General features: G+C 43.6%; 1 protein-coding gene across 3 annotated transcripts; it reads left to right on the forward strand.

Annotated features, from left to right (window-relative positions):
• Positions 1-14,656: 14,656 nt before the first annotated feature.
• Positions 14,657-23,543, forward strand: C12H19orf12 (chromosome 12 C19orf12 homolog). Of its 3 annotated transcripts, none has more exons than XM_077184999.1 (4): positions 14,657-14,943; positions 16,907-17,040; positions 21,268-21,444; positions 22,475-23,543. In XM_077184999.1, exons 2-4 carry the CDS (start codon positions 17,022-17,024, stop codon positions 22,735-22,737), a joined length of 459 nt encoding a protein of 152 aa, XP_077041114.1. In that variant the 5' UTR covers positions 14,657-14,943; positions 16,907-17,021; the 3' UTR covers positions 22,738-23,543. The 3 variants fall into 3 exon arrangements, with proteins under 3 accessions (XP_077041114.1, XP_054496692.1, XP_054496693.1); XM_054640717.2 differs by having other exon boundaries at positions 14,658-14,943; positions 16,933-17,040; XM_054640718.2 differs by lacking the exon at positions 14,657-14,943 and adding an exon at positions 14,993-15,339 and having other exon boundaries at positions 16,933-17,040.
• The last annotated feature ends 2,075 nt before the right edge of the window (positions 23,544-25,618 follow it).

Genomic DNA, 25,618 nt, shown 5'->3' on the forward strand with positions numbered 1-25,618 from the left:
GGTCAAAGGACATTAGCGTATTCCTACTGCATAAATCTGTCAAGTACAGAATTTCTTTATGCTCCCAAATCACAAAAGCACCTCTTACAGTCAAGGAGAAAGCATCACATTATTGCCAATCAAGGACAACAAGCAAGAATATTGATCTCTACCCAATAACTTTTGCCCTGCTCACTAAGTTTTTATTACTGAAACTGGACACATCAAGGGATTGGATTTAATATATACATATAGTGCTGATTTATTACAGGAGGAGAAATATGGTCTGGCCTTACTTCTGGCTCAATATTTTGAGACTTATTTTATTCCTTGCATGGAAGCTTTTTCTAAAGACAAAGTGTAAAATTTCCAGCTAGCCCTGGGTGTGCACAAATCTTCAGCTTGCAGAGGTGCATTGACTTATGGGTGTACAAGCATCCTGCCTTTGGTGGCCTTACAGTCATGAGTCTTGATTTTAGGAGTTTATGTATGTGAAAGTCTGTACAGGGGGATTGTTACTTCAGAGACATCACTAAAGATGACCTTGGGGAGAGAGGAGAGGAGGTTGAAGGGCACAAAAGGTCTGGGTGCTGCTTGCTGAGCCTGGTGTTGGCTTTCTGCTCATCTGTGGAGCTGTGCATGTAAAACCCTTTGTCCAGGGGCTCTTTAGCAGTATTAGAATGAAGCAGAGGGCCAGCATCCTGCATCTTGGTCTCCTGTTGGTGAAACGCTATTTTTTAGGTCATTTTTAGTTGATCACTGCAGAGGATTTGGCCTGCTCCACAAATACAGCATCTTTGAACTCTGTCCACAGTGATAGCCATGGCTTAAGGCATAGCTAGGATCAATCAGCTGCTATTTAGAAAGGAAGTGCATCTACAAAACTGAAGGGAGAGTTCTTCACCACAGAATTCTGGAACAGTGGACATTGGAAGGAGCACCTAGTCTGACCCACCAGCTCAAAGCACATCCACTAAGTGTTGCTCAGTGAACAGGTTGTTTACTCCACTGAACAGGCTGCTCAGGATCTTGTCAGGTTTTGAATGCAAGGATGGTGTTTCCACAACCTCTCAGGGTAACCTGTTCAGTATTTCAGTGGTCAAGGATAAGCTACTGAGTTGAAAATACAGGCCATGTGAGTCAGCAGGACCAGATATCTGTTTATTTTGCATCCTAGAGAGCAGCCAACTCCCTCTGTAATTATAAGCCCTGCAGGCTTTTTACCTGTCTAGGCAAAAGATATGAGTTTTGATTGCTCTTTGGCCTTTCAAGAGCTGGTCAGCCCTTTCACAGAATAAATGCATGCAGAAGTAGCTGATGGATTTGCTGCTCATGTTCATAATGCTGTGGAGAGAGCTAGAGAGGCCGTACCCCATGCTCCATCATTTCCTGAGAGAGCAGGCAGAGGGACATATGCTGAATTTCCCCAGACATGTCCTTCCCACAGCAGACATTTTGTCAAGAGGTTATGTGCAAGGATTATGTGTTTGTCAGGATTTCCAGATGTCAAGTAATCCCAGCACAGGAGCAAATCCTACCGTGCCTGTGGAGCAAACCTGACACTCCCTGGAAGTGCCCTGCACGTGGTGTGCACACTGCCACTGCATCTGATGTGGCTGGGGGTCCTGTGCCCTCCTGTGGATTTCCACAAGCACAGCAAATTGGATGTGACCCAAACATTTTGGATTAACTCTGCATGTTCAGACCATCTGTGCAGCACATGTACTGCTGGGCTGGTGGTGCTCTGAGGGTTGGACACAGTGCTGCTACCACACAGCTCCTGGGGGTGCATTTCAGTGTAAGAAGAGTTCAGAACAGGATCATAGCACAATCAGAAACCTTGCTTTTTACTGGGAACCTCTAGGAAGAAATCTGCCATAGGAAGAAGCTGATTTTTAGGACTTGTTACAGGTAATTGTGTAGTCATCCTTTCCCTGCCTTCAGGGTGCTTTCCTATGGCACAGGTTTCAGAAGGATCTCAGAAGGCAGCAGCTTTTGATTTTGCATCTGTGTGTCTTAACTAGAACATAATTTCTTCACCAACAGGAATTCCAACCAGAAAGGAAAACAAAAAATGTGGAGTTGAGATGAAAATATGACCCAGGGTATGCATTGTCTACTTTAAGTGTCAGGTGGAAATGCTGAGTTCTGCCAGCTGCCTCTAAAATCACCTCTCAGAATCAAGCCTAGAATGAGAAAGTGACAATGACTTCCATGTCACCTTTTCAGGTAAATACAGAAAGCTGTAGTTGCCAGAGCAGTGATGAATCATGGTTTTCTTCCATCCAAAGAGCCTTGGGCTTTTTCCTCATTCAAACATTTAACTTACTTGCAAGGCTGACAGAAAAGCAGTAGATTTTTTTTCCGAATATCCATTTGCCTTTCCATTTATCTGCTTTGATCTAAAATATAGAACCTGATAGATGCCCTAGGTAAATCAAACATTTTCCGTCTGCCAAAACGGTTTTGCAAATGCTTATTTCATGCCATTACCATTTTTCTGTTTCTAGCAGTAAATCAAAAAGTATCAGCCATTCATCCACTTTAAAAGTAATGCCTTTCCTTAGCATAATTACACATACCCAGTGGAGATCTGTGTGCACAGTAAATCTATTCCTTTAAAAGGTTTCGCCTTAAGTACCACAGTGACATAAATTGGTGAAGCGCAAATTTATTTATTTAAAAGGTTTATTCTTTTAACTGATCGAGTAACTGTTACACATCCATTGTTTGGGTTGGGTGGGGAGGGCTTTTATTAATGTATCAGATTGAATTTTGCAGCAGATGTTTATGTAGAAAGGTCTCACTCCTTACAGGACTTGTAGCAATTGATATGCATGTGTAATTTATTCTCATTACAGGTTTATTCTTAACTGCTGTTCAGGGGGTCTTCACTGTATCTCTAGTAGATCCTTGAGAATTAAATAGTTTAACGAATGTAATGAGCAAGCCTGCAAGAAGTACATGTAAAGCTGAATATGGATTTGGGTATTACCTCTCCAAATTTGCAAATAATGTAAGTACAGTATTAAAAGGGAGTGAGAAATTGCCAAAAATAAAAGTCTTCAAGTAATAAATGCCCAGGATGGTATTTTGGCTAAGCAAAGATTAAAAAAATGGATCTTTTCATCATTCTCATGTAAACTTGCTCATCTTTGTAAGTCATGCTTGTAGTTCTCAGGGGTGTCAAACCTAAAGCAGACAAGCCCAGCTGGTAGAAGCCTGGGAGTGAAATGATGAATTTTTTAGCAGATCTGAGTTTATTTTTAGGCTTTATAGAATTATGTTTCATTTCCCTGTGAGTGAAATTGTAGGAAGTAGCTTAGAAGAAAAACAAATTAAGAAACTGCACCAGAACAGCAAAAAATAGCAAAACACTGGACCCTAACTACAGTTGAGCACAACATATCCTGATTGCATTTGAAATTGTGGCTACAGTTTAGTCCTGCAAATATTTACATACATGTTCAGTTTAATGCATATGAGAATTCTTGAAACAAGCAGTAAGTCTGAAGAGGCAGCAGACTGCAGGTTAGGTTATGGCATGGGGAACTGAACAAAATTTCTAGTGGGAATATATTTTCTGTGGATATATTTTCCATGGTGCTGAATGTGGTATTAAAATTCCAGGTGTCTGTATTTTGTTAGGTTATGCAGTAAAAGAAGTGTAGAAACATTTTGGGAGAGAGGAGAGTTTGTAGGAAGGTTCTGGGTCTGGAATTTGTTTGGTTAGTGAAGATAATTTCATTAACACAATCAACGTATTCAGCCCTATGATTTCACACTATCCATTTTTGCTGGCATTACAGAATTGTCAGCTCTTTCCTACAGATGAAAAATTGCATTAGTATCCAAGGCAAGTGTGGGAAAATGCCATGGACCTGGGATGAGGAGGTGCATATGATAGTTACAGATCTAGCAAGGGCTGGTTTTTGCAGGAAGTTTATCACATGCAGCTATCCCATGCCCATTAAGGGTCACTCTTTTGAGATCTCATTTTAAGTGAGCTTGGCTTTTTGGGGTCTTTTCTAGTACATGGAGAAGATCAGATGTTGCCAACCATCCTTTTTTCTCAGAGTTGATGGTGGTGCTGCCATGGGGTTTTGCCTGTGATAGAAAGTGGATTAGTAAGTGACAAAGATGCCTCTTTATATCCCATGTCCTAGAATGTGCTTCTGGGAGTGCTGGGGACTGCAGCCTTCCCCACTGAAACAGCCTCCCCTCTGTTCTGCAGTTGGGAACCAAAGGAGCCACCTTCCAGGGTGAGAGAGTACCTCAGCCTCCAAACTGGCTCAATCTTTGTCTTCCCATGCTGTTTGCATCGATGCTAATCAATGTTAATTATGGTAGTGGGGCTTGTGATGTACTCATTATAAAAGCCATCCTATTTTTCTGTGCTTGTACAGTCTGTCACACAATAGAGCCCTGATTTGGGTTCCCTAGATGCTACAAATAGCAATACAATTTGTTATAATAATGAATATGTGGTTCATGGTGCAAGACTACCAAACTCAGTTCATGGAGCTTGGGAGCATCCCTTGGTAATTGTGTTTGCTGTTACCACTGACTATGGCTTTCTGGATAGGTCTTGACAGTGGAGGTCTCAGCAATAAACCAGTTAAGTGTTTGTTACTGTTTTAATAGGTGCTTCTTTTTAAATTTGCATTTGAGCCTGTGGGTTTTGGTGTAAACACATGCTTGAAGTTAGCTGTGCTTAAAAACTCTTCTGATTCAGCCTCCTCACTGTGCTGGGTTCACAATCCCACCACCCCTCCATGCCTGCACTGGGAGCTGTGGGTGCTGAAGGATGGGGGGCCAGGGTGTTTCTCTCCTAGGCTGAAGGTAAGAGGTGCAAGAGTAGGAAGGTGCCTTGTCCCAGGTGCTGAGCAGCTGCTGGGTGTGTTTGTAACCAGAGTGCCCAGCTCCTGCAGGGACTGGAAACCCAGAGATGGGAGCTGATGCTTTCCTTCCTCCCAAAGCTGCAGCCTCCTCCTCTGTTACTAAGAGCTGACACCCAAGAGGTGCAGTCTATGATGAATTTGGTTCAGTCCTACTGTTACACTCACTGGAAATTTCAGCACCATTATTTATATTAATTAATTTGTATAAATAACTGTTAATAATAATAATTTTGTATAAGTAACTGTAAATTTTTTATGTATTAATTTGTAAACCTAACTCACTCTGCACTACCTTTGTGAGTTTTGGTGATTATATAGACTCTTTTTTCTTTCTTTCCAGAGAATGTTTTCCACAGTGTTATTGCTTGTTACCTGGTTTGTTATGTATATTTGTTCCAGTCTCATTTTTTCAATTCCCACCAGACTGCATGCTTGAATTTTAGTTACTTACATGCAGTTTAGGTGCAGATTATCTGCCTGACTCTAGTTTTGTGCTAGAGTGCTGACAGAGCCTGTGTACAAAAATGTTTTAAATTGTTTTGGATGTTGCATTACCTCTTGAGTGTGTATGTTGTTTTAAGAGGAATTCAAGTCAGTGGAGGGCTGCTTCTGTTTGTAATTAATTTAAAATATTTATTATAGCAGCTAGATTTTTTCCCTGCTAATGGTGCTTTACTGAAATTTCATGATCTACAGCACACCCTAGTGATATCTGGAAATCATGAAGTTACACCCAGTCAATTTTATTTCCTTTGTGGTGAAGCACATCTTAGGGCTCCAGTAAGCAAAGTCCAGGGAAGTAAATACCTAAATGCCTTTGTACCCAAAATAGGAAGTTGGTTTATAAAGCAAAAAACTGCCTTAGAAACTGAGACTGCAGGCTAGTCCTCTGTGAAAAGAACATCTGTATAATGAGTTCATCTGGCTTGCAATCTATAATGTTTGACATGTTTAACAACATGGGGAAAAGCAGCCCAAGGTCATGTGAGAAGAGTGAGGAATATCTCTTGGGTTCCCATTTAGACTGGAGAGAGAAACTAGATATAAATAAAAGCATTGTGGAGGAAACCTGCAGGCAGATTTCATAGGTCAGAAGCATGAATGATCATTTACTCTCTTATAGCCAGAACATTAAAAATTATGCTGTGTACTAAATTCCTCCTTTTGCAGGATGTTAGGTCACTTGGTTTTTCAGGTGGTGGTACCTGTATTGAGTTTTGAGTGGCCATCAGGCTCCATATGATCCTGCAGAGTTGTGTGCACCTTCCTAACTTTTTAGGTTATTGTCCACTCGCTTTTTCCTGGATTTCTGTATTTCAGTCATTTATTTTCTTCTGATTTTTCTATACAGAGACTGTAAAGGGTTCTGAATTGGTTACTGTACCCCACCATGGGGTGAGAGGAGAAAGCAGGTTTTGAGAAGGAATCTGACAAAGAAGTGTAACTAAGTAGTCAAGAAGGAAGGCAAATACTTATCAGAGGTGAAATCAAATAGGTGACATGTGGATCACACTGAAAGAAAGTGAAAGCAGTATGAGCTGCAGCTTGGCTCAGCTGGAAGATCTGATCCCATATCTCTGTTTCATGTACAGAGCATTCCTTGTCTGTCAGGCAAAGCTGAATATGGGGTCCTGCTTTCTGGTTCTCTCACACATGAGAAATCTGTAATACTTTAGGGAGAGACAGGTTTTCTCTCAGACCTCTGCATTTCACTCTTGTCAGGTAATCCAGACAATAATGGAAATTAGTATTTTGTTTTATGTAAATAAAAACAAAAAGTTTGCAATAATTTATGGTATTTATTTAAATGACATGCAAATTACTTTGTGAAACTTAGGGGGGAAAGCAGCACAATTGTTTCCGAGAACATTCATTTCAAATCCACGTACAATATTTCATTCATGCTTAATTATTTCCCCAATGCTAGTCTAAGCATTACTAGTTTCCTTTGTCTTTTTGCTTTTGCATGCAGCATGATTAGCAAAACTGCTTGTGCTCTACCAACTCCTGCACATATGGGGTTTAGCCTCATTGTTCAAGGGGTGGAGCAACAAGCAGTATGAACACTCATGCTGCCAAATTTGGCACACGTGAGCCCTCCAAAGTATACAGATAGCACCAGTTTCATTTAAATCCCTGTCTATATTTTGCATTGCTACCATAATGGCAGCTCCATTGTCTGGATGTATTATTTGAAGCAGCTTTTCTCCCATTGTTTGTGCACTGTAATCCTGGCGGTTTCTGTAGTCGTCGTGAGCAGCTTACGTGAAAGTCCTTTAGCTTGCAGTGAACCTGCTGCAAAGGAACAGGCCATGACTAAAGCATGAGACCTGTGATCTTTCTGAAGAAAATCTCTTCAGTAGATTGCATAATTTCTTGTTTTTCTTGTTTTCATGAGACCCTGTTCTCAGGTTTGGACTCAGTATTTCCTTTTGTCACCTCTGAGGCATGATGGGAGTATCAGCTGAAAAAAAAGAGCAATGATGCTGGCTGTGGATGTGTACCCTACCAACATTTTATACACATCTCAAATACTAGCAAAGAGACACAGCTCCTGTTTGTCAGAAATTTAGGACAGTTGTTCATTCTAACTGCAGCAAAGTCTTGGCCTTTTATTCTTCCATGGTATTGATTGATTTGGTACATCCTGCTGTGAGTCTTTCCAACAGACTTTGAAAACTTAATGCTTGTCTGCTTAGAGAAGAATAAAGAATTCCCTGGAACTTATTGTAGAGAAAGAGCTGCCCAGTTCTTTCCCTTTCTAGCATTCAGTCACCTGCCTGGGCAGTGCCCTCTCCTCCACTGGTGCTTGCCTCTCGTGGTTGTGTATGCACACACTGTTGTCCATAAAGCCATTCAGCATTAGCTGTTCTTTGCAAATTATGCCCCTTACTGGTTTTGCATGCACATAATTTTACTCCTGACACATTCATTTGTGACATTTTTAAAGCAGTGGCTCCCAAGATTAGGGCTGAAGAAAGCCAGCAAAAGGTCCCTTTGTAATTTGCAAAGTTTCCAGTTCATTTTGTTTCCAAAGTCCAGCTCATGTTAGAGGACAATATAAATGTTATATAAACAATGTCCTACTCTTCATTTAGCTCAGTTCTTCAGAGAACCCTGCTGCAGCCACATAGGCATTATGTGATCCCAAAGGGTGACACCTTTGTGCTTGCATGTGACACTGAGGGATGACCCAGGAGACAGCACTGAAATCTGCTGAACTGTGAGTCTGAAAATCCCATTTTATATTTGACCATTAGCAGTGACTTCTGGAAGCTTCAAATCTGCTCCATCATTGTAAAGAGTAATTCAAATTCACATTTTCATCTTTTTGCCTCCAACTTACCATGATAAAAGAAAATCAGGTAATGTAATCTGTACAAGCTGGCCTCTTTCACTCTACTGCCCAGCTGCCTGCAGCTTCCCCTCCTGCCTGACACATTATCACATTATCAAATCCAGGAATGCTGGAGAGAATGATTCTGTGTTCCTTTGGAAAACTGGGGTTCTTGTTCAGCACCTCTGGAGTGGGTGTAAGGTTGGAAGTGAAGTCAGCCAAGGACTCTTGGCTCTGCTAGGACTGAAATCAGCTTCTTTGGGCTTACAGCATGTGTCCAAAGTAATGTGTGTTGGGGGCCAGAACTACACACATTACTGTTCTCAGACTCCAGAAGCACCAGTGCACATCTCTCACACCACTGAATAGTACCAAGCATGGAAATGTATTGCTGATGTTATTCCAGACACCTTCAAATGTCATCCATCCTTGATACTCAATTGTTTTGTTCCTTAACTGAATGTACAATAGGCATTTTAGATCTGATTTTGATGTTTGTCTACTTTATGTAAGTCCTTTAATTAGAGTTTTGACAAAAGCTCAGGTGCACTACTTTAGACACACTCTGCAAAAGAGCGGCTGTGGGAGATGGGGATTTTTTTCTAGCTCCTCTCTGGTATTTTGTGTAGCTATTTTTTAACCAGGTTTTTATTTCCACATCAGTGTTCGTCCATGCTATAACCTATAAACATGTAAGCTAATTTCAGGACACTGACTTTTACATTCAGATTGCTGTAGCTTTTTTCTGAAAAGGTCACAAAATGACTATACCAGTAAACACAATTAGTGAATTAGGTTGCTGAGGAAGTAAAAACCAGCATAAATGACTACTGTAAAAGAGGCTAAAAGAGCAGGAGATAGGTTATTCCATTTGCAGGTAAGAGCCTAAAGTGCCTTTAACAGCTTGCTTAGATAATGCTTGCTAGCAATGTGTGCTCTGTTCTGAAGCACCAGCCTGTATTTTTGGATCATCTTTCAAGACTGAGATGATATAAGGCAATTAATAGTGTTTTGTGACCTTCTGCACCAGTAGTCCATCTTTTTGGCATTGAAACTGATTTTGCCCAACTTGTCATTTTATCACCTAGGAGTACATGGGGAGATCAAAGAGACACCTTTTACAGCAGCAGTGGAATGATTTAGTTCTGTCACACTGTTCTTCAAATTCACCATTTCTTACAAGCTGATGAGGCAAACCTTCTTTGCTTAATATCACATAAGGTACATTGAAAGGCTGTGAAGAGGCAGATGTTCTATAGCTTCACTTCATATGCAAAAACCTGTTATTCTTTATTTGCATTCAATTAGAAGTCAGACCCCAATGAATATCTAGTGTAGGAAATGGGGAAAAGATTTGCCATCAAGCATATGCTTTGCTTGTAGTGGATCTCAGTAACCTGCTATTGTGTCCTCCTGCAATGATTTGGTCATTTCTACTGTATTATTTACACCTTCCAGCTCAGGGGTAAAGACTGTTAATAGGTGACAACTGGAGTTATGTTCCTCCTTTTAGAAATGTTGCCTTTTCTCATTCTTTTTAAAAAGCCATCCTGTGGTTACAAATTTCCCTTAGTAAGTAGCTCTGTTTAAGGATTTAAATGCTGTAGCATTACTTCCACATTCATTTTCTTTTTTGATAGTTGTGCCTTGTTTGATCCTGTGAAGGCTCACTGTTCTCCTGGCAATCCTGACTATAATATGAGGAGCTCAGAAGTTATAAAACTGTTGTGTTGTCAAGAAGGGAAGGTTCAAATGTTTGCTGTAATATGAAGCAGAAGTGGCAGACTCTTCCAGAACAGCTGCTGTGATTGCTGTGCCCCTGTAAGAGCACACATACCAGGGTATTACAGTAGCTAGGGAGAGATGGAAGTTTTCTGGAGCCCGAGACAGCAGAGTCAGGGATAAGCAAAGCAGCTTTTCATCACTGCAGCACAGGGTTTTCCAGCCTTTGGGGGGAAACAACAGGAATCTCATACCCTCCCAAACTGGGATGTGATTAGAAACTTGCTTTGCTACATCCTCCATCCCCTTTCTTCTCTGTGGCCCACTCCCACCACATGTTCTGGAGAACGCACAATATTTCTTCCTTTTTCTTCTTTTCTCTTTGCTTTGATCGAACATTAAATTAAACCATCCTCACCCATATCCAAGCAATGCATTGACACTAAAGGAAAACTTGGAGAGTATTTTTAGGTGCTTTGCAAACTTAGACAAACAGATCAATATTACTTCATGCATGCCTCAAGTTTGGAATGGTTCTTTGTCCTGCTGTTGTGATGATAAAAAATTCCAAGGTTTTAAGGAAAAAAAAACAGTGCAACTAGATGAAATGATGAAACTAATTTTGTCACATACAGTTGCCTAATCCTCATGTTTTCTCTGGGATTCTCTAGCATAGAATTAAATGCAGAGAAACAACCTTTTTTCTGTGCAACAAGATTAAGTGTCTCATCTTTGGAAAAAAATATGTCAGGGTTTCCTGTGAAGGTAATAGGTGTTTCAGATAATTGGATCAGGTGTCTCTGGACAGTTTCTCCAGACTGAGCCTGCTTCCTATGAGCATTTTCCCAAGATGTACTAAAGGACAGGCTGCAAGCCAGAATGAATCATTGTTTTGGTAGCAACAGACCCTCTGCGGCTGAAACCATTTGTGGTGCCCCTTGGCCTATCTCTTAGTATGTCAAAAGCTGTGCAAACGTGAGGCTGAGGACACGGTGAAGGGCTTGCAGTCATTTTGGGTTCTGCTGCATGTTAGGGAAGCCCTTGACAGAAATCTGCCAGGAGGCTCTTCAAACCAGAATGCCAGTGCACCACTGCTGTGGTTGATTTCTGATGCCTGCTTTTGACACATAATGAGGATTTTTGGGGGTAAAAGGGTGGCTTTTATCTTGATTTTTAAAAGCATGGAGATCCTAGTAACCTGAAGAGGGAAAAGATATAAAACATCCTGATACAGGAAATGAAAGAGTGAATCAATGCTGATAAAAGGGATGGGGGAAAAGCAATGACATCTAGTATTTATTAAGAGCCCAGCTCACTGCAGTGAATCACAGAATGGGTCAGGTTGGAAGGGAACACAGTGGCCCACTCCCTGCTCCAGCAGGGCCATCCCAGAGCACATGGCCCAGGATTGTGTCCAGGATTGTTGTGGAATGTCCCCAGTGAGGGAGACCCACACTCTCTGTGGGCAGCCTGTTCAGTGCTCGGTCACTGCACAGGAAAGTTCTTCCTCATCAGTTCCTGTTTCTCTTTTTCCATTGCTGAGAGCCTGGTCCGTGCTCTGACACCTCCCTTCGGACACTGACAGGGATGAGGTCACTTCTCTGGACTGAGCAGGCCCGATTCCCTCAGCCTTTCTTCCTAAGAGAGATGTTCCAGTCCCTAAATAGACAGAGAATACAGTGAGATTATTGACAGGATCGGATGTGCAGCAGGGCTGCCTTGAGCTGCTTTCACTCCACCAGCTCCCAGAATTAAAAAGCACACGAACGTCTGTCCCCGGAGCAAAGCTGTCCCTGCATGTGCTCAAGAGGCCCTTCCCGAGGGGCAGGCGCGGAGCCGCGGCTTCCCCGGCTCCGTGAGAGGAGCTGCGGGCTCCGCCGAGCTGCGGCTGCCGCCAGGTGGAGCCGCCGGGCAGCGGGACCCGGGCGCGGAAAAGCGAACCAGCGCCGGGATCCAGCCCGAGCCCACCGAGTGAGAGCTGGGCTGACACACGGGCATGGGTGAGTGCTCAGCCAGGGGAGGAACAGGCTGACTCCATCACATCCTGGCTGGGAACCGCGGACACAATCGTATCTTAACCCAGAGCATGCAAGAACCAGACTCCCGTTAACCAGATGCCTGTAAAGAACCAGATTCCCATTAGTCAGATTCCCTTAAAGAATCAGGTTCCCTCAAAGAAGCAGATTCCCGTTAACCAGATTCCTTTAACGAACCAGATTCCCATTTACCAGATTCCCTCAAAGAACCAGATTCCCATTAGTCAGATTCCCTTAAAGAACCAGATTCCCTCAAAGAACCAGATTCCCTCAAATAATCAGATTGCAGGGTCCCAGTTGCTGGCAGCTTTAGTTCTGAAGAACCAGGTTCCCTCAAAGAACCAGATTCCCTCAAATAATCAGATTGCAGGGTCCCAGTTGCTGGCAGCTTTAGTTCTGAAGAAATCCAGGAAAGTTTGCAAATTTCTCACCTGGCACTCCACTGTCTACAGGGCAGCTAGCCGCAAACAGAGGCAATTTTCCATGGGAAAAAGAAGTCTTTTCTTCAGGGTCTGGGTATCAGCACAGATGTGGTGTTTGGGGCTCTAAGGACGTGCAGGGTCCTACTTGCTGGCAGCTTTAGTTTTGGAGAAATCCAGCAAAGAAATTGGAGAAATCCAAGCAAATTTCTCGCTTGGCACCACACGGTCTGCCAGTGCAAGTGGCTGCAAACAGAGGCAATTTTCCATGGGAAAAAGAAGTCATTTCCCCAGGGCTAACCAGCTTCCTGCTAACCAGATTCCCATAAAGAACCAGATTCCTGTAAGGACCAGATTCTCGCTGAGTCAGCGATTGCATAAGGCTGTACTGCAATTGCAGCAGTATAAGATATATACTACAAAGTTATCTTACATCTTGATTTTAGTAATTTCCACCATACTAAAAACCAGACCTAGTAAATACCCACTGATGTAGCCCTAATAACCCATGTGTATTTTTACCTGGAGTAGTAAGGTAATGATTCAGTTTGGCATAGTGATAAAAATTCCCTCCTTTGAGGGTTGGCAGACTTCATTGCTTTTAATTTTGCCCCTTGGAAAGCTGCTTGCAGCTGGATTTTGGGGTGTAACTTTTTAAAATGTACATGGCATTTAGGTTCTTTGCTCATTTTAGGAATTACATTTGTGTTTTACATCCAAATCATAAAAATCAAGAGCATCAGTAGACCTGTAACATTTTGAGTTGTTACACAGAGAGTTATTTTATGTGATCATATAAAGCATGGGGAGGTTAAGAAGTCCCCAGTGCAGCTGCAAGAAAGGGACAAAAATTGTGAGTTATATTTCTCCTTCATTTTCTCATCCTGCATTTTTGATTTCTGAATAAGGAACTGAGGGGAGATGGTTTATCTTAAATCAGAAATGAAACAATAATGAAGGCTTAGTTTACAAAGCCAAAAACCTCTGTTATTAAACCATTCTTGAGGAAATGGCAGCATTTTTAACATTTGGCAGTAACTTTTCCAAGACTGTACTGGTGTTAGGAGCCAGTGTGATATTTCAGGAGCCATATGTGACACAGCTGTTTTAATGCTCATTTGATTGCTCCTGGTGCTCTATCAGACTAGCACACTGCATTTTACTGAGCTGGTGGCTGAGATAAACCTGGATGACAAGCATGCAAAAATATTCTGAGATTACATTCTCAGAGTAGGGCCAGGCACCATTCTGTGGCAGGCAGCCCCTTTCCTCCTTTATCCCAGCTCAGATGGGACTGGGATGTTGTGTTCCACAAGCATGTTCCTACAATCATAGCATCATAGAATGGTTTGGCTTAGAAGGAGACCTTGAGGAACATCTTGTTCCACCCCCCTGCCAGGGCAGGAACACCTTCCACACTCCCAGACTGCTCCAACCCCATCCAGGCTGGCCTTGGACACTTCCAGGATGGGGCAACCACAATGCCTGTCCTTCCCTATTCCAATGCCTCACCACAATCCAACATTTTTTCCTAATGAAAGCAATGAGAAGGAGGTGTCTTTACAAACAAACTGTGGGCCTGCTGGTAGATTAAGCCAGATATTGACTGGTGAAAGAAGCAATGAGGGGAACCAAGAATTCCAGAAGAATTCCACTAATTGACACAGACTGCTGCTCACCCAAGGCTGTGCTAAATTCCTGGACTTACAGAAAGAGCAGGATACACATTAGAAGAGGTTCTGTATTAGGTGATTTGGGAAGTCTGTACCTCTCAAGTACTTCAGCCAGTGGGGACAGAGAGGGGGAAATGCAGTTGGGAAATCAGGATAAAAAGGAGGCTACACCCTCTAGCAATTTCAGAGACCCCATGGGAAATGCCTCGTGGCCTCTCCCTTTATTCAAAAAAAGCTACAGAGCTTTACTTACTCCTCTGTCTCCTTTTTGGACATAAGCCTTTAGCACCATGAATTAATTTCCTGGCACTAATCTATAATCTAAACCGACTCTGCGTCAATGTGAACCCATTCCCCCTTGTCCTGTCACTACATGCTCTACTAAACAGCCTTGCCGCATCTTTCCTCCAGGTTCCCTTCAGGCACTGGAAGGCCGCAGTGCGGTCACCCCAAAGCTCCTCTTCCCCCGGCTGAACAACCCCAGCTCTCCCGGCCTTCCCTCGCTTTGACCGCCCTGCTGCCTGCTCCGGGCCCGGCACAGCGTGCGGTGCCCCGCACACCGCCCGCGTCCGGCCGGGCCGTTCCGGGCCGTGCTCCCAGCCCGGGGGCGGCACTCGGCGGCGGAGCAGGCGGGGAGGGCCCGAGGCCGCGGCGGAGAGCGCGGGCCCCGCCGCCCAGGCGCTCTGCGGCCGGCAGAGCTGAGGGCAGGGCCGGACCCCGCGCTCCGCGGCCGGCAGAGCTGAGGGCAGAGCGGGCGCTCCGCGGCCGCAGAGCTGAGGGCGGGCCGGGCCGGGCCGGGCGCTCCGCGGGGCCCCTCCTCCGGCGCCACCGCTGTTTCGTACCCGGCCGGCGGAGAGCCGGGCGCTGCCGGCGCAGGTAGGCGGGGGAGAGAGGGGCGGAGGGAGAGAAGGAAGGAAGGAAGGAATGGTGTGGCGTGGCGGAGCGCGGCTCTGGCGCTGTCCGTGAGGGCCCCGTGCCCGGCAGCGCTATCGGCCCGCGGGGTTCGCGGGTGCGGCCGCCGGGGCCGCGCTGCCCGGAGCGGGAGCGCCGGGGGAGCCGCCCCAGTGCCTGCGGCCGGGCCCGGAGCTCGACCTGGACTTGGACCTGGGGCCGTGGTTCGGTGCGGCGCTGATGCCCCTAAAGACCTTCAGGCCGCACTGAAATCCCCTTGCGCTGCACGGAATCCCCGAGTCATTGTGGTGGGAAGGGAGCTCTGAGATCACCCTGCCCAAGCAGGGCCACCCCGAGCAGGTGACACAGAAACGCGCCTAGGTGGGTTTTCAATGAACATCTCGTTCCTCATTTCTCCAAGTCACATTGCAGCTGGAGCAATGTTTCAGCAGCAGTAAACCTGAAATTGACAGGAAAATAAATAAAGAAATAGCTATAGTGTAATTAAATTTCGGCTATTTCAAAGGATTTATAATTACATTTTCTGCTCAGCCTATTTTAGTCATAACATTTTTAATAAATTTTAAAGCATTCAGAACATGTCGATTAATTTTAATGAGATGAAGTTCTGTGTTTTTGCAATGAGTCAGGGAAAACATCTTTAATTTTCAGGTTTAGTTCAGATTTTGAAGATATCACTGCTGTGTGCTATGCTAAGTACCTCTACAGTGGAACAGCTCTGTTACTTGTGTTTCTGAGTGTCAGCTCTTTCCTCTTTCTTAACTGAAAGTCACATTATTGGCTTCAGTATCAGCTAGCTGATGAAAGCAACCTGTAACTTTTTTGAATACAGCCTTCAAAATGGAGAAACTGACTAGGAAATGTGGGGAAAGAATCACTCTTAGTTTATTAATTAGAAGGACAATGAATGAGGTCTATAAAAATTCAAGGGCAAAAGGAGTTATGGCCATTCTTTCACAGATGCTTTGTAATTTAGCAGACCAGGTAAGCTGGATACCCTAAGTGCCTAGAGAGGTTAGGTGCCAAATTTCCTTTTATCTCAGGGGAATGAGATCATTCCCACTGAATATTTAGCTGCATTTTTAGGCATCTAAGAACCTTGTAAAATCAGCTTCTAGGTTCCTACAAGTAGTTTGTTCATCTAATGAGTGAATTTGTTACCTCTTGTGTTAAATAAACCTATTAAGTGCTTTGATTATATTACATGCTTTGATAAATACACAGAAGAAAAGCAATGCTCTTAAGGCCTCAGTACTTACAGAACTATATTAAAATCCTCTTTTGTGCATTTCAGTTGAATTCAGGTTGTCTAGCAAATACAAGAGTTTCTTACCATCTCCTCATATAATTGAAACTGAAAGAACTCTGAGTAAATATATAGTCAGTAACATATTATTACAGTAAATATTTGTAGATATAGTGAATCCTTATGGTTGGGAAAGAAGAGCACCAAATGCTGAGGTGAGAATGGCAGTAAGCATATTTTAACTGTTATGCCACCAAGCAGGAGTAAACCCTTTCTTAGCAAAATAAATGAAAATTGTAAATGCAGAGCAGGTTCAAAACTGGTAGGTTTACTGGCTGCTCATGACAGTCAGTCATGATTTATATCAGACAGGCCCCTGCTTTGCAGGTTCCCAGTGCTAGACCAGGCTGTAAAGGTGTGATTTTCTGACAGTGATGATTTAGGAGCTGGGTGTTGCTCGTGCTCACAGGATGTGAAGGCACCATTGATGAGAGAGTCCTCCTTTGCAGATGGACTCAGTATCTTGAGTCCTGTCTGTCCACCAGCTGTTATTGAGATTATTGATGGACTTCTGGCCTGTTCAGTCAATCAGGTGATGTTGTCCTGCACCCTGTTGTTTGTGAAGTTGTGTTCCTTAGTCTGTCTCAGTGTCTGAGTACCTTGTGTTTGGATTTTCTCCAGTGCTGTTTTCATATTTCTTAAAAAAGGTTGCAGTTCATAGAGAGCTGTTGCTGTACAGTTGAGAGAGAAGAAATTGTAACCTCACATTCTTGTTCATCACCATCTGGTGTCCACCATGATACGGACAGGCACAGGTAAGAACACTTATCTCTGTATCTTCCCAGGGGGTCTGGAATGTGCTGTGTGGGTGGGGTTTTGTGCTGTGTACGTGGCAGAGATGTTCCCTCAGTTCCCTCCATGAGAAGCTGCAAGGAGCAGTGGGGACAGCTCCATGGTGGGGCAGGCTGCTGGGTGCTGCTGGCAATGTCTGCTGTGTGGCATTGGGGAACAGGCTCATTTTTCTCTCAGGGGGATAGTGAGTGCAGGGCTAGAAGGGCTTTTGCTTGTCTGAAGTCATCATTTGGTGAAGGGGGAAGTAGGCTGATGAGATGGGAATGTTAGCCTGGGAACAGCTGAAATGAGGTTCACACCACTGAGTTTACTGGAAACCCTCTTCAATTCTTTGTATTAGCAGGACTTTCAGTGAGTTGGGGATGATGTTGTTGTTTCAATTCTTTCTATGGCATTTTTCTTCTTAAGAAAACCTGCTGGCTGTAGGCTCAAAGTTGAGATGTTGGAACATGATCTCTTTGGATAGGGAGAGCAGGAGCATTGCTCACTTTGTTCTCCTTGGGCTGAAAGTGAGCAAGGGAGCATCAACTGAAGTACAGAATCTAAAACTGGGGATGAGTATTTGGGGACCACAAAGACACAAGGAAAGCAGCCATCAAACTGCAGTAGAACAAAAACATTGCACAACAGAGCTTGGTTTCTCAGCAACTTCATGTTCTGTAACTCTTGGGTTTGTTTTTTTCTTCAGGTGCTGAAGATTCTCAGTACCACGTGAAGTCAGTAGGAGCTGTGGGGACTTAGCACCTTTGAAAGCTGCACACAGTTTTATGGATGTTGACATTTCTATCCCTTCATTAGACCAGATCCAGTTGTTTACAATCTTGGTGTTTCCTAATGTCTGGGTGAATTCAGTAGGGAACAATTGGTTGCTAGAAACAAATTGCACATTAAGTTACTTGTCAGTTACACCATCAGAGTTTGTAAATGTTTTTGGCTATCATGTGATTGTACCTCTAACACACAAAGTTTACAGCTCCTTCTGTGCTGTTCTGGGGTAGGATCCTTGTTCCTTTGTAGCACCACTGGCATTCTGCAACATGCCTATCTTCCTCTTCTGCTTGGTTGTGATTCTGATCAGTAGGTTGATGTCAGATGCAACTTTGTGCTCCACATTCTTGCAGGTGGCTTCTCACAGACGTCACCACTGTGTCAGGTGTTAGAGGTTTGGAGCTGCAGAGCTTTATGAGCCTTTTGTTTGATTTCCTGACCGAGCTGGCTGGCTGCTGACAGTTATTGAAATTGGTTTTTTTGTTAGGGGCTGCTTATCCTAATAGCAGTTAAACACTTTTGTGGTGCCTCTGTGATGCAAATTGTTAGTGTATTGTCAAAATATCCTTTAATGGCCTGGGGTGTGTGGTTGAATAAATATGTGCTCACTGAAAATTGCCTGATTGATCATCTTGATTCTTAATTGAATTCATAATTCTGTGTGCCAAATGTAGGAAACTGGGATGTTAGGACATGGTTTATGTTTCAGTGGCTCCCACTAGTGCTCTGTATGTACAGTTTAAAAAAAGGCCAACCTTGCATGTGCTGTGCCTCAGGTACTGTGTTCACTAATATTCTCTGCTGCACTTAAATTATAGTAAATATGACAAGAGATCATAGAAATACCTGTAAGTGTTTAGAGAAAATGAGTGCTCCTTGTGAAGTCTTTGAGAATTTTGAGTGTGATGCTCACATCCAGATTTAAGCTGGACCCATTCTGCTGTGCCAAGAACCTTGTTCAGTCAAGCCAAAAGAGCCCAAATAAATGTTAATTTTGCGAGTGCAAATTTCCTTTGGGGGAGTTGTGACGGGAGTGAAATGATCAGTAATTTAGTATGAAAAAACTAGTTTCAGTTTCTGGAGTCCCAGCAAGTTTCTGTTTTATATTGAGGGTGGTTGATGAGTTCCAAATTTGCCTTGCTACAAATTTGTACCCCACCAGGCAGCAGTGTGATGACCACTTACTTTATGGCCTGGCTATTTTTTAACTGTAGGTCAACTGCTCTTTAAGGTAGTTATTAAGGAGTGTTTTGTTCATCCAGAGAAAGCAAAGGTAGCTGGTCACCTTTGCCATGTCACTGTGAGGACACCTTGCAGTATTGGCCCTGTGGAGGATGGCAGTGCAGGTGACTTTGGGCAGCCAGCTTCAACCCAGTGCTGCAACCTGGTGCTTCAGCTGTGGGCATGTCTGCTCACAAAGCATCATTGGTACATCATCTGGTACAACTGGATTGCTTTAGGGAATTGTAGCACTTCCTCAGTTTGAGGGGGCAAAGCTGATTATCTTACCATCAGGGAGAGCCCTGGGTTGTCAGCTCTCCAAGGTGTGTTGTCCCACCTGTGCTGCAGAGCCTTCATCCTGGAGGGCTTTGTGTGAGACATGGACTGAATTTAGCCCAGACAGGAGATGCAAATTGTTTTCAGCACTTTGGATTAGTCTGGGACGTGGCACAGAGGTGAAGCACAAGCACAAATCAGTGTCTGAGAGGAGGGAGTGAATCCTGCAGCATTTCAGCCTGCTGGGGGCTGCTGTGAATGGCACTCTGAGTGGAAAGCAGCTCACCTTTGGTTAGAAAGTTGAAAACAAACACTTAATTGTCTCTCTTTCCAGGCATGGCAATGGCAGCTGTAACAGTAGTATATTTTGGGGGCTTTTCCCCACTGCTCTAGGACAGGCAGAGCAGCCATTTGTTCATGACTTGGAGCTTGAGCCCTATGGAATGAGATAATCTGTGACTCTGGGAGCAGAGTGTGTGGCTCTGCTGTCACTGACCAGCACACTCTGCCACTCTGAGCCACTGCTGGGTCAGCAGCCTGCCAAGAACCCAAAAGGAGCAGTGGTAAAATTATGAACTTGGATGTTTCCTTGAGACTGGCACAAAGATGAATGAAGTAGTGAGAGAAATCAACTACTTGATGAATTTCCTGCTGTGCCTCTTTGCAACTATGGAGCATATGTGGTCCCTTCCCAAAAGACAGACCTTTCTTGAGGGTCAGCAGTGCTTGGATCCTGCAGTGCCATGGATGATTTGCAGTCAGCCATTTTAGTGCAGAAGAAAGCTTTCTCTGTTGCAGTAGTTATTTTTTAATATGAAAAATAATATGATACCACTGCACATTAACTTTGCACTGAGGAGATGTGTTCAGGAAGGACTCTGAAACAGCTTGGCCTGGGCTGAGAAAGTATTGCACACACACTGGGATAAGAGGTTTTCTAGGCTCTGAAAGAACCCCAAATGTTCATCAGTTCTATATTGCTGACATTACATGTACAACGAGAAATCTGCAGCTTGTGTAGATGTGCTTTTATTTTTAATCCCATTGAATACTTCTTGGTTTGTTTTTAATTATCCCTGGAAGCCCTTTCCTCAGCTGGTGTGCAGAGTGGGAAGAATTTATATAGTGAGCAGCAGCAGCAGCAAGTGACTGAGGTGGAGAAGTTTTGAGCTCAGAGTGCTTGTTCTCAGGGACAGGTCTCTGTTCCTTGCTGAGGACATGGGACAGCATTTCACCAGCTGGGGTCCTGTGTCTCTGCTTGCTCCTTTGTGAGACTCTGCTGGCATCTGTGCTCTGAGTCCTGACTGCCTTAATCCATCCAGCCCTACCTTTCTGCTGGCCTGGCTCCAGAGCAGCTGAGCACTAAATGTCCCAGTACCAGGTCTCTCCTCCAGCACTTCTCAGGCACTTCTTGGTTTCAACAGACAGCCTCCTGCCTTCAGAAATCAGCATGCAAGTGTTTAAACATGTAACCAAACAGGCAGAATAACTGATACGTGAAAGTAATTGACAGATTTGTGGTAAAAATTAGGACAATGAGAAGATACCTGACAGATTAGTCAGTTATAATCTGCTAGTTGTGGTAGAGTGAAGCTCTGGCTTTTTCCCAGAGCTATGTGTAATGCTGCACACACATGGGAATTGCTCTGGCCAACAGCAATGTACTGAAGAATTTGATTCTGTAGAATCTCTCAATTTGTTATAAACACATTTTTTTTCTGGTCTAACGTGAGATCTCATTGGCATTTTCAGTAACCTTCAGCACATGCTGCACGGGGTGGTTTTCTGGGAATCAAAAGAGAAAGCAGTTAGTATTTCCTGTGTTTGTCTTTGACCACTAGGCTTATCTTCCCCCCAGGTTCATTTAGCACTTAGGTTTAGTCTCAGCTGCAGTGACCAAAAGACAACACAAACATCTCTTGCAGGATTTGGGGACGCCGGGATGCCGCTGCGCGTTGATGATGTGATGGCGCTGCTCAGCCACGTTGCCAAGGTGAAGGGCATGAAAGCTGCTGTTGCCAATTCTGGCCGGGGAGCCATGCTCACAGGGGCATCTGCCTTTGTGGGGGGCATGCTGGGAGGCCCTCCTGGAATTGCTGTAGGTGAGTGTGCTTTTGTTAGGTTAAATCTTAGACATCAATGCTTCTAGTGGCTTTTGAATTAAGTGCCCCTAAATCAGTTATTGATGTTCTCATAAAACTCCCTTGAAGATGAATTCAGCCATCAGAGGCTTTCAAGTATTTCTGTGCTATCATGGGGAAAAATTGCTAACTGAGTTAAAGCTGCAAACTGCATCCCTTTGAGTGCCTAGATGACTTTTTAGGAGCAGTCTCTGGGGGTGGCAGTTTTGGTGGCAGGGTCAGTTCTGCCACCTCTCCATTAGGAGGGTTCTCTCTCTCTCTGTCCTTCCTGCCTTCATTCCATCTGTCTGTCCATCCCAGGCCGTGTGTGCTCCAGGCAGTGCTGTCCTGTGGATTGCTGTGCTGCACTCACACTGCTGCTGGAGGGGAGCCCTGCAGGGTTGCTGGGCTGCTTTCTCAGCAGCCACAGGCACATCAGCTGGAGATGATCCATCCCTCTGCTGTTATCCTGATAGCCTGGCACCTTCCACTTAGCCCAGCATGTCTTGTCCACATGGTAGATGAGAGGCTGGATGTGTCTGATGGGCTTGGTCTCTGAGCACCTGCAGGGGTGGGTTTCAGGTGTGTTGGACACTGCAGTGTGTGACTCTTAAAGGACTGAAAGCTCTGACTACTCTGGGAGTATCTAGTGAGAGACTATGACACTGCTGGGGCAGTTGTTGGTCTGGTGTTTTCCTTGGGCAAGGTTTTACTGTGCAGTAGAGCTTACCCTAGGAGAGTGTCCCAGGGACTGTTTTGGTTCTGGTTTCTAAGCTTGAAGGTATCAGTGTTGATTGTATAAACAGTTTCTTTATGGTTGCTGTGGATGTAAAGAGCTTTTAAAATCCTTTTTGATGCTTTGAAAACTGTATAAACGTGGTTAAAGCAGACACAGATAACAACTCTATCTTGATTTCTAATCACAATGGGAACATGGTTGGTGAAGGCTGAGGAGGGAATTCCAGGCTTTCACATTAACTGAAAAAGACTGATGATTCACTGTGTTTACCAGGAGGAGCACTGGGTGGATTGCTTGGATGGATGACTTCTGGACAGTTCAAGTCAGTCCCTCAGGTTTTAATGGAATTGCCTGCTGCTGAGAAGCAGAAGCTCTGTGCTGAAGCCATGGCTGTTGTCAAGAACTTAGACTGGACTGATGCTGCTCAGCTGATTGCTCTTGTAATGTCAAATTCTGCTCTTACAGAAAAGGTATTAGGAGTGCTGACCACTTACCTCACCAATGAGTTAAAAGCACAACTAACATATGGAGAATAATCCCCTCCAGAGCAGGATTTTTGTGCTGGAATGCATTTTACTCCCATAGTTGTGAATCTTCAACAATTGCTAGTTATCAGTTCAGTACTTATTATAAATATATGCTGATCTAAGTTTGGGATGTTAGGTTTTGGTGTTTGGAGGTTTTTAAATTTTTATCATTATTGTTACAATTTTTGATTTGTGTGGATTTGTAAGGATAGTATTAGATTACTGCATTATCCTGACACAGACTTGCTATGAAATTTTGGATTGCTCTACACTAGGACTAATTCAAATTGCTGAAGGGAATCATGCTGCTCTTAGGCTAATGTGTCACTTGTGAAAATTTTCAAAGTCATTTTGTTTTATTTATGAGACTTAATTCTATTTGTTTAAGTGCTTTAATTTTTTTCCCTGTGAATGACAGGTAAGGTGCCAAAGTAGCTGGGGCACTTTGAAGAATTTTACCTGTTGTTTGTTTCAGCCCTGCAAAGGAAAGTTTTATAAGGGGGTACATTACTGTGAACTCAAAAGATTCAGTCTGTACTTTGTCACTTTTTTATTGTAATTCTTGAGTTATCTTTTTATGTAAGAGGGGAAGCAAATTCTTAAACAAGATTTCAAGTAACAGGAAAACAATCTGTGAACACTTTCAATTAAGTTTTCACCAGGCTCCTGTGCCCTGGAATGGGAGGGTGGGACATTAAAAATGGGGAGCTGAATCTGCCAGTTGTATATGAGTCCCAGGTTGTCCTTTGAGCATTGGTTTCTGGACTGAGTCTGTACAGCTTGTCCTCTGTTTTCATTAAAATCTTAATAAGAAACCTCCTAGTGATGTGTGTGTTGCTTTAAATGACAGGAACACGTTAGGAGCTCAGGCAGGCCTGCAGTGGGCAGCCAGCAGTGCTGCTGGGCTGGGCTGATGTGCCAGCTGCATTGTTACTGTAAGCACCAAGAGCTGTGGGTGCTGAGTGTGCTAGCCAGTTGCTCACATTGGGTTTCAAGGCACTCACAAGGCAAGTTTGTAGGCAGGGAAATGTGCAGGTGTGCCTTCTTCTTCTGTAAAGACACAATTGAAACTGTTCTGCCAAGTTCATTTTTTTGCCTAAAATAAAGATCTAGCTGTGTGTGTGTGATGAGGTTTTTGTAAGTTAAGGTTTAAATGGTGAAGCTTTAAACTCAAAGCTGCTGTTGTATGTATTTGGTGAATTTACTTGAGCAGGTACCATTTCCCTTTGATAAATTCAGTGCCATGCAGGGCAGTTATTGTTCTCAGCATTTGATAACACTTTTTCAGTGATATGAGAAGGATGTGAAAAAGAATGGTAAGTGGGCACTCCTAACCTTATCAGAGTTTCATAATGCCACACCTGAAATCAGTGGGGTTTCAATTTCATTGGCAGATTACACACACTGCAACTTTTAAAAGATTTTACAAACTATATCCATTTAAAAATACTATTTCTTTATGAATCCAGTTACTTTTATTTGCAATTTTCTGGTTATTTCACAAATTAAATTCGGTCTTGAAAATAACACACTGCTAGCAGTGGCAGATGATTGAATGATCCAGTGAGATGGAGTTGGCATCCTATGCTCAGCTGTTCAAACCCAGAATGAAGCATGATTGTGAAGCAGGCCATAGGAAAAATGGGGGTCTGAGTTCATCTCTAATAGTATTTAGAATTTAAACAGACCTTTACAAATTTTAGTGTTTTAAGACATCAATATCATGACCCTCATTTTACAGGTATTCATAAATTTGGGCCCCTGTGTAGGTTGTGATTTTGTTTTTATCACTTGTATCAGTGTAATAGACATGGATGGAGTTTAGATCATTTTACTCTGGTCCTCTGCTCTCCTGTGATACTCTAAGAGTATTCTTTGCAATGCTTTCTATTATACCTTTAGAAATTGTAAACCAATTAGAACCCCACTCTTAGCCTTCACGGTGGTATGAAAGAGGCATGTGTTAGATGGATGCCAACAGAACTCAGGCCCCAGTAGTTCAGAGTTCTGTACAGAGCAGTCCTAGCTCATGTCAAACCCCACTGCTGCTCAGCTCCTCAGAAGCTTTATGCCACAGAGGAGCATGCTCTTAGTCATTACAATAAATTTAACTTCTAGAGGTTTTCAGATGACTGAAGTAGAAACAGAAGAAAGGAATTTAATTCTGTTTGTTGTCTGTATCTTTATTTAACAGCTTGTTCTCTGTATCTTTATTTAACAGATGCTCTTGGAGCTCCTTGGAAGGTGGCAGGTTTTCAAAGTGGTAGCAGTCAGTTTGCAGACTGGTCTGAAACACATTCCACTGCTGGCAATGGAAGAACAGGAATGAGCTCAGTGCTCATCTCATGTGAGTTTGGACTTGAGAGAATGAGTAAATGACCACTCCTGTTGGACACCCTGATACTTAATTATTGAGGGAAAATGAGCATGACAGCCACAAAGATTTTGTTGTTTGTGAAATTTCAGTGGTTTCTAACAGTTTATATTGCTGAATGCTACAGGAAGAGCCTTGTACCTTTAGTGCTCTGACTGCAGCCCCATTGCCATCATATTGAGGTCACCATGATATTGGTCTGTAGCCTTGAGTGGGAATCTGGGCAAGTTAAAAGCATCCTTCAGCAGATTTGATCATCTGAGGGAGCAGAGCAGCTGCACAAGAGTGTTTTAATATCCATCTGTTGCTGCTCTTTGGTAGAGACGTGGCTGTCCACCACTGCAGCCCTTGCTGGTGCTGGAAACAGCCACAGGCAGGGGATGGCAGCTTCTGAAATCCATTCCAGCTGCATCATGTCCAGGCTGAGTGTGAGGCACAGGCATTGCCTGGGAAACGAGGCAGCACAGTGCCAGCAGCTTTGGGAAGCAGCTGAAAGAGTCACTATGGGGAGATGTA

The sequence above is a fragment of the Agelaius phoeniceus genome, chromosome 12, assembly GCF_051311805.1.
Source record: "Agelaius phoeniceus isolate bAgePho1 chromosome 12, bAgePho1.hap1, whole genome shotgun sequence".
Taxonomy (NCBI): Eukaryota; Metazoa; Chordata; class Aves; order Passeriformes; family Icteridae; genus Agelaius; species Agelaius phoeniceus.

Excerpts from the sequence above, each read along its gene's own strand:
- C12H19orf12 (XM_077184999.1), top strand. Across the intron at positions 21,445-22,474 it reads CCCTCCTGGAATTGCTGTAG|GAGGAGCACTGGGTGGATTG; the intron begins GTGAGTGTGCTT and ends TGTGTTTACCAG.